At 40.6% G+C, this 13,748-nt stretch overlaps 1 protein-coding gene across 14 annotated transcripts in view; it reads left to right on the top strand.

Moving 5' to 3' along the window:
* The window catches only part of NCOA2 (nuclear receptor coactivator 2), a 1,057,595-nt gene that overhangs the window by 683,820 nt on the left and 360,027 nt on the right, over positions 1-13,748 (top strand). For all 14 annotated transcript variants that reach the window (XM_069220319.1, XM_069220317.1, XM_069220318.1 and 11 more), the window contains one exon: positions 13,105-13,252. In XM_069220319.1, the coding sequence (XP_069076420.1) occupies positions 13,105-13,252 (148 nt within the window). The remainder of the gene's footprint in view (positions 1-13,104; positions 13,253-13,748) is intronic.

Here is a 13,748-nt window from a genome sequence, read left to right as displayed (position 1 = left end):
TTTCTATTCCACCCTCGGTGCCACGCCAAGTTCCCCTATACCGACCAACACTCGGTGTGTAACCTCTGCCTCTCGCCAGATCATAAGGAAGAAACCTGCGAGGTGTGCTGATCCTGCCGATCCAAGAAGACTTTACGGGATCGAAGAGCAGGGCGACTAGCGATGGCATTGAAGTCAACAGAACAAACGCCCGACAGTTTCGGTGAGGAATGGCCACAAACTGTAGTCTCCATCGCAGAGACTGATCATGACTCGGATGGGGGCATCACTAAAAACAGTTTAAAAGGTCACCTACGGCCTTGGGTCCACCACTGCTCGCCGGCTATGGTCAGACCCGAAAACTGCATCATTTAGACCGACCCTCGGGTTCGATGTAGAAAAAGGCCAAAACGCACTCCACCGAACAGACTGCCACTCATGTGTCAGGATTGAGTCGTAAAATGCAAGCTTCCATGTCGGAAATGAAACTGCGGCATACCACCTCGAAGCCAAAACATTCAAACTCCTCCTCTGAGCTGAAAAAACTTGCCTCTGCTTCAGAAACCACATTTTCAGCCTGTTTAAAAGCAGGCTATCACCAAGGTTTCGGAGCATTCATTTGTGGGAAGTAAACAGGTTCCATCTCCAGAGGAGTCAACAGACATTAGGCCCATTCTTGAGGTCATGGTTCATAAGCAGAGGAAAATACAGATCCAAAAGGATACATGAAAATTATTGCCTCTCCTCCTCCTATAACCAAGAGGAAACTGTCATTCCAAGAAAGTTTGGAACCTGGCCCTTTACCGGCGAAAATAGTTAAACACAAGGAGAAGCCAAAGACAGTACATCAGCCGCCTTCTCTGCATTCACCTTTACTTTCCACTTCACCACTACCTCACAGTCCACCACCATCTTCACCCAGACAGTTTTCGGCACAATCGTCTGTCTCCTCACAGGGGGATTATATGGGTGATAATCCTTATAATATTGACCCATGTGATATATACGATTCTGATCCATTTCCATCTAACGACCCTGATCTGTATCCCACAAGGCCATCTCCACCTGAAGACACCATAGCCTATAATCAGGTCGTAGCCAGAGCAGCCACATACCATAATATGCAGATGCATTCTGAGCCCATAGAGGATGATTTCCTATTCAGCATCCTTTCCTCTACACATAAGCAGTTCCAATGTTTGCCAATGTTACCAGGCATGTTAAAACAAGCTGATGACATTTTTAAAGAGCCGGCAAAGGCTAGGGTACTAACACCTAGGGTGGATAAAAAATGTAAAGCTGCACCATCAGATCCCATTTTTATATCGCAACAATTGCCACCTGATTCCATCATGGTCAGTGCAGCTAGGAAATGGGTGAACAGTCAGTCCACCGGAGATGCTCCTCCCTGATAAAGAAAGCCGCAAATTCAATGCAGTAGGGAAAAGAGAGCCAACTCAAGCTGCAAATCAGTGGAGGATTGCCAACTCAGAAGCTCTTTTAGCCAGGTATGACAGGGCCCATTGGGACAAAATGCAGGAGTTTCTTCAATATCTCCCTACAGAACACCAAACAAGGGCACAGCAGGTAGTGTCAGGACAAGCTATTGCCAACAATCAGATTAGATCCGCTCTAGACACAGCTAACACTGCAGCTAGGGTAATTAATACTAGTGTGATGATAAGAAGGCATTCTTGGTTGATGTCCTCAGGATTTAAACCTGAAATACAGCAACTTAATATGCCTTTTAATAAACAGCAACTATTTGGACCTGAGGTGGATACCACCATTGAAAAGGACTCCAATACAGCAAAAGCCATGGGTGCCCTTTATACAACACCTTTTTGGGGCACTTTTCGTAAGCCTCAATTCAGAGGAGGTTTTAAACCCCAAACATCAGAGGCCTCTACGTCCCAGCAAAAACAGGGACAACAATATTATTCCAGGGGATCTTTCAGGGTTCCTATAGAGGACACAATTTCAGAAGTAGGGGCAAATCCACTCCCACAAGAGGTGCTGCCACCTCATCAAAGCAGTGACTTTCTATGCATCCCCACACAGCACACAACTCCTGTGGGAGGAAGACTGTAATATTTCCACTGTCAATGGCACCAAATTACATCAGATCAATGGGTATCGTCAATACACAATCAATACCCTACACAGTCTAGGGTTCACAATCACCAGAAGTCTCACCTTCAGCCAGCGCAAATACAAGCATATCTGGGAGCAATTCTGAACACTGTCAGCATAAGCTTATCCAAACCCACTAAGAATCGAAGCGTTCCACAATCTAATATCGCAATTCCAATACAATCATACTTACACAGTAAGATTTATCATGAAACTCTTAGGAATAATGGCATCCTGCATATCAGTAGTACCCAATGCACGTCTAAACATGAGACCCCTGCAAAAGTGTCCCTCATAGCAATGGTCTCGGGCACATTAATCACTAATCATTAACATTAATCCACTTAAGGCTTCTGTACAGGATATTGTATGCTATTTGCTTTATATACGAAAAGAAAATCTTGCATATTCCTCTTAAAATTAATTTAACAGCAATATCAGCCTACCTCCAAAACAGACATCATATCTCTGCGTAGAATTCCTGTCATAAAAACATTTATTGAAGGCCTAAAGAGTTATTCCACCTAGAGCTACACCAGCCAGGAATCTTAACATTGTGCTCGCAAGGCTTATGGGTCCACCATTTGACCTATGCATTCTAGCACACTTCATTTTCTCTCATGGAAAGTTGCTTTCCTAGTACCAATTACTTCCTTAAGGAGAGTAAGTGAAATTCAAGCATTCACTTTAGAAGAGCCCTTTTTCCAAAATCATAAACCTCAAATAGTACTTAGGACAAATCCAAAATTCCTACCCAAAGTGGTCTCACCATTTCAAATCAGTCAGTGGAATTGCCAGTCTTCTTTCCACAGATAGATTCAGTTGCTGAAAGAGCTCTCCACACTCTTGATCTCAAAAGAGCTCTTTTGTATTAAATAGACAAAACAAAAGATTTTAGAAAATCTAAACAACTTTTTTGTGGCTTTTCAACATAAAAGTAATCCCATTTCCAAACAAGTATTAGCCAGATGGATAGTAAAATGTATTCAAATGTGTTATCTTAAAGCTAAAAGACCACTTTTAATAACTCCTAAATCACATTCTGCTAGGAAGAAAGGAGCTTCAATGGCATTCTTAAGAAATATACCAGTGGCAGACATGTACAAAGCAGCCACATGGTCTACACCACATACATTTACAAAACACTAATGTGTGGACGTGTTGTCTTGCCAATAAGCAAATGTTGGTCAAGAAGTGCTAAAAACACTATTTCAAAGTACTCCAACTCCTACAGGGTAGCCTCTGCTTATTTTAAGAGGGGTCTGCTTTTCAGTCTATGCAAAGCATGTGTATCTGCAGCTATGTCACTAGTGTACATTTGTGGCATGTAGTGCTGCAGATTCACATGCACCCTCTCTCCTCCCCGGAAGCCTGTAGCTGTTGTGGTACTCTATTATGTAAATATCGTATGAGCATCTTATTTACTTACTATATATATGTACTTATACAACTCTTCACTCCTTCACCCTCCTGCGGGAAAACAATCTAACAAAGGACTCGATGCCCATGCGCACCATCACCGAGAGGAAGAGTCACTCGATCTCGTGACTCGAAAAAGCTTCTTCGAAGAAAAACAACTTGTATCACTCTGAGCCCAACACTAGATGGTGGGCTATGCACAGTATGTGAATTTGCAGCACTACACACCACGTACAGATGTACACTAGGTAAGTGGGATTTTCCATACATATATGTGTATATATATATGTTCGATGGCATGTGTAGCTGCAGATACACATACTGTGCACTGTTCCTGCCATCTAGTGTTGGGCTCGGAGTGTTGCAAGTTGTTTTTCTTCGAAGAAGTCTTTTCGAGTCACGGGACCGAGTGACTCATCCCTTTCAGCTCCATTGCGCATGGGCGTCGACTCCATCTTAGATTGTTTTCCCCGCAGAGGGTGAGGTAGGAGTTGTTAAATTAAGGATACTAGAGGTGCCCATGCAATGGAGTAAATGTGTATGTACATAGCATATTAAAGTCAAAATTATTTACATATTTACAATTTTAATGCCACTAAAACGGCTACAGGCTCTGGGGAGGTGGGAGGGCGCATGTGAATCTGCAGCGCAACATGCCACGAACAGATGTACACTGGGTAAGTGACATTTTCCGTTCGATGGCAGGTGTAGCTGCAGATACACATGCTGTGCATAGACTACAAAGCAGTAATCTCCCCAAAAGCAGTGGTTAGCCTGTAGGAGTTGAAGTTGTCTGAAATAATGTTCTTAGTACAGCCTGTCCTACTGTGGCTTGTTGTGCTGCTAACACATCTACACAGTAATGATTAGTAAATGTATGAGGCGTAGACCAAGTGGCTGCCTTACAAATCTCGGTCATTGGTATATTACCAAGAAAAGCCATTGTGGCGCCTTTTTTCCTAGTGCAGTGTGCCCTTGGAGTAATGGGTAATTCTCTTTCAGCTTTTTGGTAACAGGTTTGTATGCATTTGACTATCCATCTGGCAATGCCCTGTTTGGATATAGGGTTACCTGCATGTGGTTTTTGGAAAGCTACGAACAATTGTTTTGTTTTACGAAATTGTTTTGTTCTATCAATGTAATACATTAGCGCTCTTTTTATATCTAACGTATGTAATGCCCTTTCTGCTACTGAGTCTGGCTGTGGGAAGAAGACTGGGAGTACTACCGTTTGGTTTAGATGAAACGGTGATATGACTTTTGGTAAGAATTGTGGATTTGTCGGAGAACCACCTTATGTTTATGTATTTGTATAAGTGCACAGCATGTGAATCTGCAGCGCAACATGCCACGAACAGATGTACACTGGGTAAGTGACATTTTCTATATATATATATATATATATATATATATATATATATGTGTGTGTATATGTATATATATCTCAAATAATGGTTTTTAATCCTTTTATGTATACACCAAACAATGTTTATGATCTGAATTTGAAGAAAAATGGTTATCACTCCAGTTTCAGACACATTTTGGTAGTTAATTTTATTTTTTTCAGCAATCGCTTGTGGTACATTTGCAGAATCTTGAACATGTGAGAAGAGAATATCCACAGGGAAATTTTTTAGTAGCACATGCTTTGCAAATACATGTACGTGCAAGTTCTGTGGGTAGAGGCTTTAGAAAGTTCGTAGGTTTTATCACCCCATCAATATCTTCCCAACCAAATTCACACTTTCTCTACACGTGCATGATCCAAACATTTACACATCTTCTGATCAAGTAGAACGCTCTTTTAATCCATCCACGCACAGAATATGATGTCAGTGGAAGGTCACTTAGTGGGATTAATCTCTTGAACTCACTACACTGAAGATAGTCAAATGTGTGACGTTTTCCACACACACAAGGTATTTTTCTGCATCTTTAAAGTCACATGCTTCTTCTGTCTCAGCAAATGCTTTTAGAAACTTCACAGGTTTAACAGTTAAAGCTCCAAGCTTTTTGGTCAGTGTCATCACCTGTAACAATATGTGCCTTGATAAAAACACTGGGCATCTCTGGGTAAAGTTTCTTGTACAGAATATGAAGCAGGATTACGTTTCTTTTCTCACCTGTTCCATAAAGTATCCATAACTCTGACAATCCTTGACTTATGAGCATTGCAACAATACTAAGTAGCATAATGTGTTGTTTGACAGTATAAGGACTGGATTGGAACCATTTTGAACAGCCCAGTCAACATGTGGCACAACACAACACGAAAGTCAGCTTCCTCCAGTTTGCTTTTAAGGTCTTGAACAATACTGCCCGTACCTTTTGAATTTATTTCTGTTGGCATCGACTCCTCGTTGCCAATTATTCCACTTGCAATAATTGGAAATTCAGTGTTCACTGAACCATCAGCAATGTTTTGGCGAGTTAACATCTCCAAGTTCATCTTGTTTGATGGTAATGACCAGATTTTATCAAGTTGCACATGCATACGTGTCGACTTTTTGATGCAGGCAAGGTCAGTTTTTCCACTTGTAGACAGTTGTCTGATTCTCTCACATTCTTTGACAGAGTTAAAGATAATTGTCAAAAACAATGTGCAGTTCTTGCACGATACACTCTGACTTTGATATCTGTAGAACAGTCTGAACTATCTTTCTGAATTTTTGCCTGGATGAAATCTTGACCATTCGCAATTGTGACATATGGTCCACAACAACAGCAGTTTTCAATGAGAACACCTTTTCAGATTGAAATTCTTCAGGAGAAAGTTGTGTTTTCAAGCTCTTGTACGAGTTTGTGCTTCACTGGTTTGGTTGCAGCACCTCCATCAGATAATGCGTTTGTTGGAAAAATATCATGCAACAGAATGCCCTTGATGAATTCACCCCTTTCTTTTGCTACATCCATTTCTCTGTGCCTGCAAAAGTTAATTTTTTGTAACCTCTTTTGTAGTGTCTGGTTGGATGAAACTCTTACTATGGCAATTAAAGTGTGGAAGTTTTAGTTTTAGTGATTATGTGAAACAGCTTTTTCGTTTTCAGTACAAATCCCTCCTGCTTCAGTTCTGCATATAGTTTTGATCCATGTTCCAGGACATCTAGTAGATGTGTCTTTTAAGCATTATCCACTTATTGTTTGGTCACAAAGTTGTGTAGTCGCACAGGCTGTCGTTTCAAAGGGGTTTACTTGCTGCTGCAAGAAATTAATCAGGCTGTCAACATGTTTATTAAAACGTTCCCCTCTCTTTCCCACAAGTTTGTGATGAAGAACAGTTTCACAATGGTCCATTAATTTTGAATTTGTCTTCTCTCTAAAAACATTGTAAATAAAAAGGACTTCATGGTGAACTAGCTGTCATTGAGCAATATATTCACATCTACATGTCTGACCAACAGTTCCCTTGGATCTTTTCTGTGATCTCTAGATCGTCTGTCCCAGTTTCATGTATGGAGCCACAGCATTGAACCTTCACTCAGTCTTTCACTACAAAATGTCTTTGGATTAATTTTCTGTAGAGGTTTGGTTTTTCCCCCTTTAGCTTTTTCACTATTTTCAATTACCAGGAACCATATCTCAGGTAGTTTATGCAATTGCATTTTCTAAACACAGTAATCGGTGACTCCACAGTCTTCACATGCAGCTCCCAATCACCTCTCCGATCAGCATGTACCACGTTTTTCACTAGAGCTATCATGTGTAGGACATATTGCAGTACTTGCAAAGTTCTGATTTTTCTTCACATTCTTTGACAAACATTATAAACTTGTTTTTTGGATTTTGAACTGAGTGTATTGAACATTGCCTGGCTTTGCTTTAGGTCTTTTGAATGAAGTGCACCCTGTGCCTTGTTCACTTCTGAGATAAGGTATGCAAACCTAATTTGTCGTTCTTGTTCTAGAAAGCATTCCAACGCAATGTTTCTATAGCCTCAGATAGGATGAGCATACCTTGTAACAAACGTAATGAGTTCCGCTCAGTACTGACGGACAGTTTTGCTTTCAAAGATTTCAGCCTCAATAAGTGCATGCCACGTCCAATGAGAGAACTTCCTATACGCCACAATGCAACTTGTCATGTTTAAAATGCCCATGATTGGATAAAGATCATCAAATTCTACTGGTTTGCTCACTAAAATGTCAGCTACGATAGGGGAAGAATATTCATCGCAGAAAATTGGCAAGATAGACTGGTCTTCCAACTAAGCATGCGCAATTTGGAATTTTTTTAGAGCTGTGCACACTGTGTGTAGTTTTTAACTGGAGAGAGTTGGTATTGCTGGTAAAAACCCAACCTTCATCAGTGGGATGGTATTCTGGGAGATCAGAGCATGAATTCCAGCCTGCAGAAGAACTGGCTTTTCTTCATCCTTTATTCTGCCCTGAATAAGCGATATGATAAATTCAGTTAAATCAGCTTTGTGGACCGCAGCCTCTGGCAGAAGAAGATTCTTGTCCTCAGCCACTTTGAAACTTTCTGGTGGACTGGGTTGATGACTTGTAGTGGTTGCGCACACATTGGCACCATAGTTGGGTTATAAGTTTGCAGCTTTGTTTATGCCTACAGCTGACACAGCTTGTTTTCCAGCAGCTACTGCATTGGTAGTCTTGAAAAAGCACAATGGCAGTATCGTGTGTGCTGGATGTTCCAGACAAAGAAGAGCTGTCTTCAAAAACAAAATTAACAAGAGAAGCAATTGTAAATCCTTTCCAGGTAAAGTGACTTGGAAATGGTGTGCTGTCGGATTCACAGCATTTTACAGCATGAGCTGCTAACAAGTTCCTGGTCCATACTATGTCATTATAACATGTTGATACACGAATCCTATTAATTGAAGTCATTAGCTCTCTACTTTTGCACTTGACATAGATTGCGTGGGGAGCCATGTGTAGCAGAGCTTTCTTTTTGCTGTGATGTAATTCATAAAACATAATTTGAAAAAGACAGTACATTTCCACAGCATAAGCCTTTGGATTTATGGGAACGTCTTCCACTTCTTCACTTATATCTTCAAAGCCATCAATGTTGTCGGCTTCTGTTCCGAACTCAAGAACTTTAATTTGTAACAGTTTTACTGCATCCTCCGATCTTATTTTGGCACCAAGAACTTCAGGAGTCAAATCCGCTGAGAACACCATAAGTGGGTCAATCTTTTTGTTAGACTGACAAAAACGAATTCTGTCATTGTACATGCTCACCAGAAAAAAATCTTAGTTACATTATTATGGATTAATACAGCTTCATCAATGTTGACCATTATTTCTCTGAGCTCACGGAGTGTGAACCTGTAGCCAGCACTCAAGAGTGGCTTTAAAACTTCATCTGCTTTTACAAAGATTGCAAACTTAACTAAAGGCTGGCATTTAGATTGCTACTGGGAGCTCATTGTGCAGTCATATTGTTTGGATGTATTTCCGCATGCAGTTTGGGTGGGCATAGAAATCCACTGCAGATACATTCACCTCGCTGTTTAGATCAGCTACTCAGCTGAAAACTTCATCTTGGAAGAAACTAGCTGCAGATTAAAACATGTTTGCCCATTGAGATTCACAATCTCTGTACTTTGCCTGTGCCAAAATCCTTTTGACCTTTGTTCTGACTAACCCACAGTTAATAAATTGAATATCCTCTGCTTTCTGGTCAGTTGGAGTTGGAAGAGGTTGTTGTCGCTTTCTCAGAAGGGCCGGATTCTTGTTGTGATTCACTGGTTTCTGCTACTTTTGTTTACAATTTTTTTCCTTTGTATATGACTTGTAGCACTTGTTGTTACAATGATAAAATATTTGATCCTCTTCAATAATCAGTTTCAATCTTTTGTGAACTTGGTCTTGCCATATTTCTGCAGCATCTCGAACTCTCTTCTGTCCAGCTTCAGTTGATGTTAGCTTTTCTTTCAGATTAATTTGGCATGTGACACATTTTTCTTTGGAGTCCTCAGATATGGCAGTTAGCAACACTGTCAAAAGGTATTCCCTCCTGTGTAGCACCCTTCTCCCCCTTTAGTGAAGTCTTTGCACTGGGTCCACTGTAGTGCAAAGTTACCTTGGGTGCCCAGCCAAAGTGGTGGCCCGCCATACTAGGAGATGGCCCACCCCATGTGTGTGTCACCTCTGCGCAGAACGTAGCTTTAAAGCGTCCCTGACTCACACTCCCTGGGATGTTAACAGGTGCTCTGCTTCCAAAGTTAGTCAAGGGATGATTTTAAAGTGGATATTGGCAGGGTTTGAGCAGAGATGACAAAACGTGTCTCCCCACTATTGCTAGGCCAGTCCTTCAGTTATTTAAAGACCTTCGGAGGGAGGGTGGGGGTCTCATTAGGGCTCTCCTGTAAACACAAGGAAGTTGAGACAATTAGCATGTAACCTGATTCAAAATGCTTCCAGAGGAATATATGTTAAACACATTTCATTCTCATTACAGGATTGATGACCGCACACAAAAATAATCGTATTTTATGCACACAAATATAAATGCATTATGTGTAACGAGGTGAACAAGCAGCCAACACACTCAGGACAAAAAATATAACACAATTCCGTTATGGACAACACGTAGACAAAACGTAATCTTGTGCTATATAGACCTAGGTATCTTACTCCACCTAAACAAAATATTCAGACATGAGAGGTAAAGTTCTAAGTAAAATCGCAAGAACCCTCAGAACTGTCAAACATGCACAAGGTCCTGCTGAGGACATAAGGCGTTCTTAGTTTATATGTGACACTAAAGATCTGGATAAAGAGAACATCAATTGATTCTAGCATAAAGCTTTCAAATGCTTACTTATTCTCCGGGATATTAGTAATCACTCAGTCAGCAGGCACATTAATTGCCAGTTTGTTAATTAAGAGTTTCATGAATGTTGAGCAACGTGACCATATGGTCCAGAGTAATATGGTACGCTCATAAATCCGGTCCTCAATAAGCCCAAGCGATAGTATTGCGTCACCAGGGGCTTGAAAGGTAGGTTGCGCAGCTGTCACACACTTGCGACAGCTATGTGTATCTTATTAATGCTAACGTTATTGTCATACTGAATGAAATTTTAAGTTAATAGTATTTAAAGTATTGTGTTGTAGTTATACTGTTGTATACTGGTGCCATGACTTCATGGTGGACTATTAGTTCTGTATGTTATTTTCATTGTCAGAGCACCATATTAAACATATCTTGTATTTCTGTATCATCTTATTGTTTTTCTAGCAACAGGTTACCTTTGTTATGCTGTTTCCACGATATTTTATTCCCTGTTTTATTAAATGTTTTGTCTTTTTTTTTTTTTTTTTTTTTAAGAGAATTTGAATGTAGACACACTTTTCTCTTAGCCTATTTGTGAAGTGGCGTTCAGTTTATTTACATTTACCCTGCTAAAATGCAGGGTCCAGAGGGAAGTCCGAGCGAGTCCAGCTGTACACATTTCACCTTTTACATTTTCAAGCAAGTTTGCACCTCTGAGAAAACTGCAATACTGCTTGTTCCTCAAATATTGTCTTTACAGAGATGCTTGAGTGTCTTCCTTGTGCTAAACTCAAATCTGTTTTGCGGTTCATGAATCCGTTGTCTTCAGTTCTGAAGGACGTATTGCCTGGGATGCCTCCCATACTAGCCTGGCTGGCACAAATGTTCAGGACATCGGTACATAAGGGAATTGTGTGCCCTATTTACATTATTGTGCGCTGTTGAGTTATATTACGATGGGCCCTCTTTGTGACTTGTCATTTCAGAAAGTGGTACTTTAGTGGATTTAGGGCTTGTTGGCGGGCCCAGAGCCTAATTGCCGTAGGTTCTGCTATGTGTTTCTGAGAACATTACTGTCGGCACCCAAAGGTTACTGGCCATAACCAAAGGTGGGTCCCAGTGGGCTCTTGTGGGAAGCGGCACTAAACGCCGTTAGTGGTGTAATCCGTAATCCCATTGTCATTTTACCAGTAACATATTTGTTGACTTTTATCAACTGTGGCATATTGCGTGAAATCATAAACAGTGAATGTTGGGGATCAGGGTTTACTGATGCATATCTAACTGTAGCTGTCGAATTTTAACCTTCTGGTATATGTTTTAGATTTTAATCATAATGTACCTGGCACAAAACACATACATAGAATATAGTCAGATGCACAAAATGTAATATGTGGATTATTACCCTGGCTGAGTGTCAGCAAGGGCTTTGACTCTTGAGAGGTGAAGCTTCAGGTAGCATGATTCCTCTTACCTTCCTCAACAATTGGGAAAAAACAGCCGATTATACCCTGCTTTTCTGCATGTATTGTTATGTCATGTTTTTGTATTTGCAATACTTAGAAAGGACTTTAACCAAAACATAACGGGGTTGAAGCCATTCTGTGAGTTCGAAGCACACATCCATGGATTTGTGAACGTATCCAAGTTCATTACTTGTATAAACCGATTCTAGAATCGCATCTGTGAGGTTTTAAACATTGTTTACTCAAGTCACTTGGGCTGTACTGTGCAATTCGAACTTTGCACTCCAGCAATAAATCTTTGAATTTCCAATAGTACAGTTACTTGCAATAACGTGACATTGACCACATTTGTACATTTATTCTAACTTCGTGGTGTGTGCATTTATGGGTGCGGTATAAAGGCAGAAGAGCAGTGTTGTGTGTAAAACGGGCCAGGACTCATGAAATGCAAAGCCTTGAGTGAGTCATGATGCCATCTCTCTCAACAGTGGTACTATAGCATATCATAGTCCGCTCATCCGCTTATACTGTCCACACCATGGCGTTTTTTGCATGTGTATTTGTGTTAACAGATGTATTTACTCAAAACTAGGATGCATGGGGTTATATTTTGGCAGCAAGGTAAAATCACGCTCGCTCAAGAGATATGTGGGTATTAGGAGTTGTTTCCTTAGCTCACTGTATGAGGCAATAATTGATTCTCATGTCACTTTTGCTGTACTCGGGTAATAAACTCGAATTTGACTTTTTCATTGTACTAATGTGTAGAAGGCGCTTTTATTAGTACAATTCCTCTAGACAGGCTACACGACTGCATTTATTTTCACTGTCATGTCATGTATGTGAGATAGATATGCATATTTGAATTCACCATCACAAATCAATATTGCTTGTGTTCGAAAAAAACAGTATAATGGTCCTTTCAGATGGATTATTTTGCCGCTGCCTTGATGATCTGAATTATAATCTGCTCCGTAAGGTAGAGAGCTTTAAGATTTTGCAACAATTTACAAAAGAGAGGCCCAACAAGATATGAAATTCCTACCCAGATATATTATGCCATTGGCGGGCTAATACATACTGTTGTCCCCTGGGTTCATACCACGAACGTGTGAATGAGTATATCTACTTTATATCAAGCAGCAATGTATTTATGGCACTGTTAAATTAGTTATAGTTGTACAAAAAACAGTACAAGAACGTGCAGCAGATGTACCTCTGAATGGTGGGATTAATGAACCTAACGCGCTCCTTACAGGATATGTGCTGCACAGTGTCAACCAACAGGCACTCCCCTGGAACTTCACATATTGAGTCCCACAGTACTGATTCTGTTCTACTAAAGTTTCTTTCTGCTTTCCCACAGTGCTGCGACAAGGACTGGCGTTCAGCCCTTTGTATCGATTCTCTTTATCCGATGGCACCATAGTTGCGGCCCAAACGAAAAGCAAACTCATTCGTTCTCAGACCACTAATGAACCGCAGCTTGTGATGTCGTTACACATGCTTCAAAGGTAAATAAAACAAAAAATATATATATTTGTTTACATACAGTCTTCAGAGAAAGTGAACCGCTTGTGGACTTTTAAATACGGATACAAACGAAACTGCAGAGCAGTTGTCATGATTACACTAGTTGTTTGATTGTCATGATTACATTAGACCATGGGTACTCGCAAACATTTTCCCATGGGTCAAAAAGTTAGGTCTGTGGCGCGCATGGGGGCCGCATTGATGCCAGGGCTGTGGCGGTCAAGTGGGGTGGCTGGGGGAATTGGGGGCAAGGTAGGTGTAGGAGAAGCAAATTATATACATCTAGTGGCTGAAATAAACAATGGAAAACCAGAAAACCAGGAATGAATCCCAGCTTACCCACTTTTCCAAACTGTGTGATCCTAGGCAATTATTTAGTCTCACTTCACTTCTTTTTCTGCATTATCACATTTAAGATGACCTCAAAAATACATGATTCATGGTGTGCGCTGCACACAACCTGCTTCTATGTTTGAA

This window comes from Pleurodeles waltl, chromosome 2_2 (genome assembly GCF_031143425.1).
Source record: "Pleurodeles waltl isolate 20211129_DDA chromosome 2_2, aPleWal1.hap1.20221129, whole genome shotgun sequence".
Taxonomy (NCBI): Eukaryota; Metazoa; Chordata; class Amphibia; order Caudata; family Salamandridae; genus Pleurodeles; species Pleurodeles waltl.
Note: the sequence above shows the minus strand (reverse complement) of the source record. Positions and strands in the feature narration are given on the sequence as shown.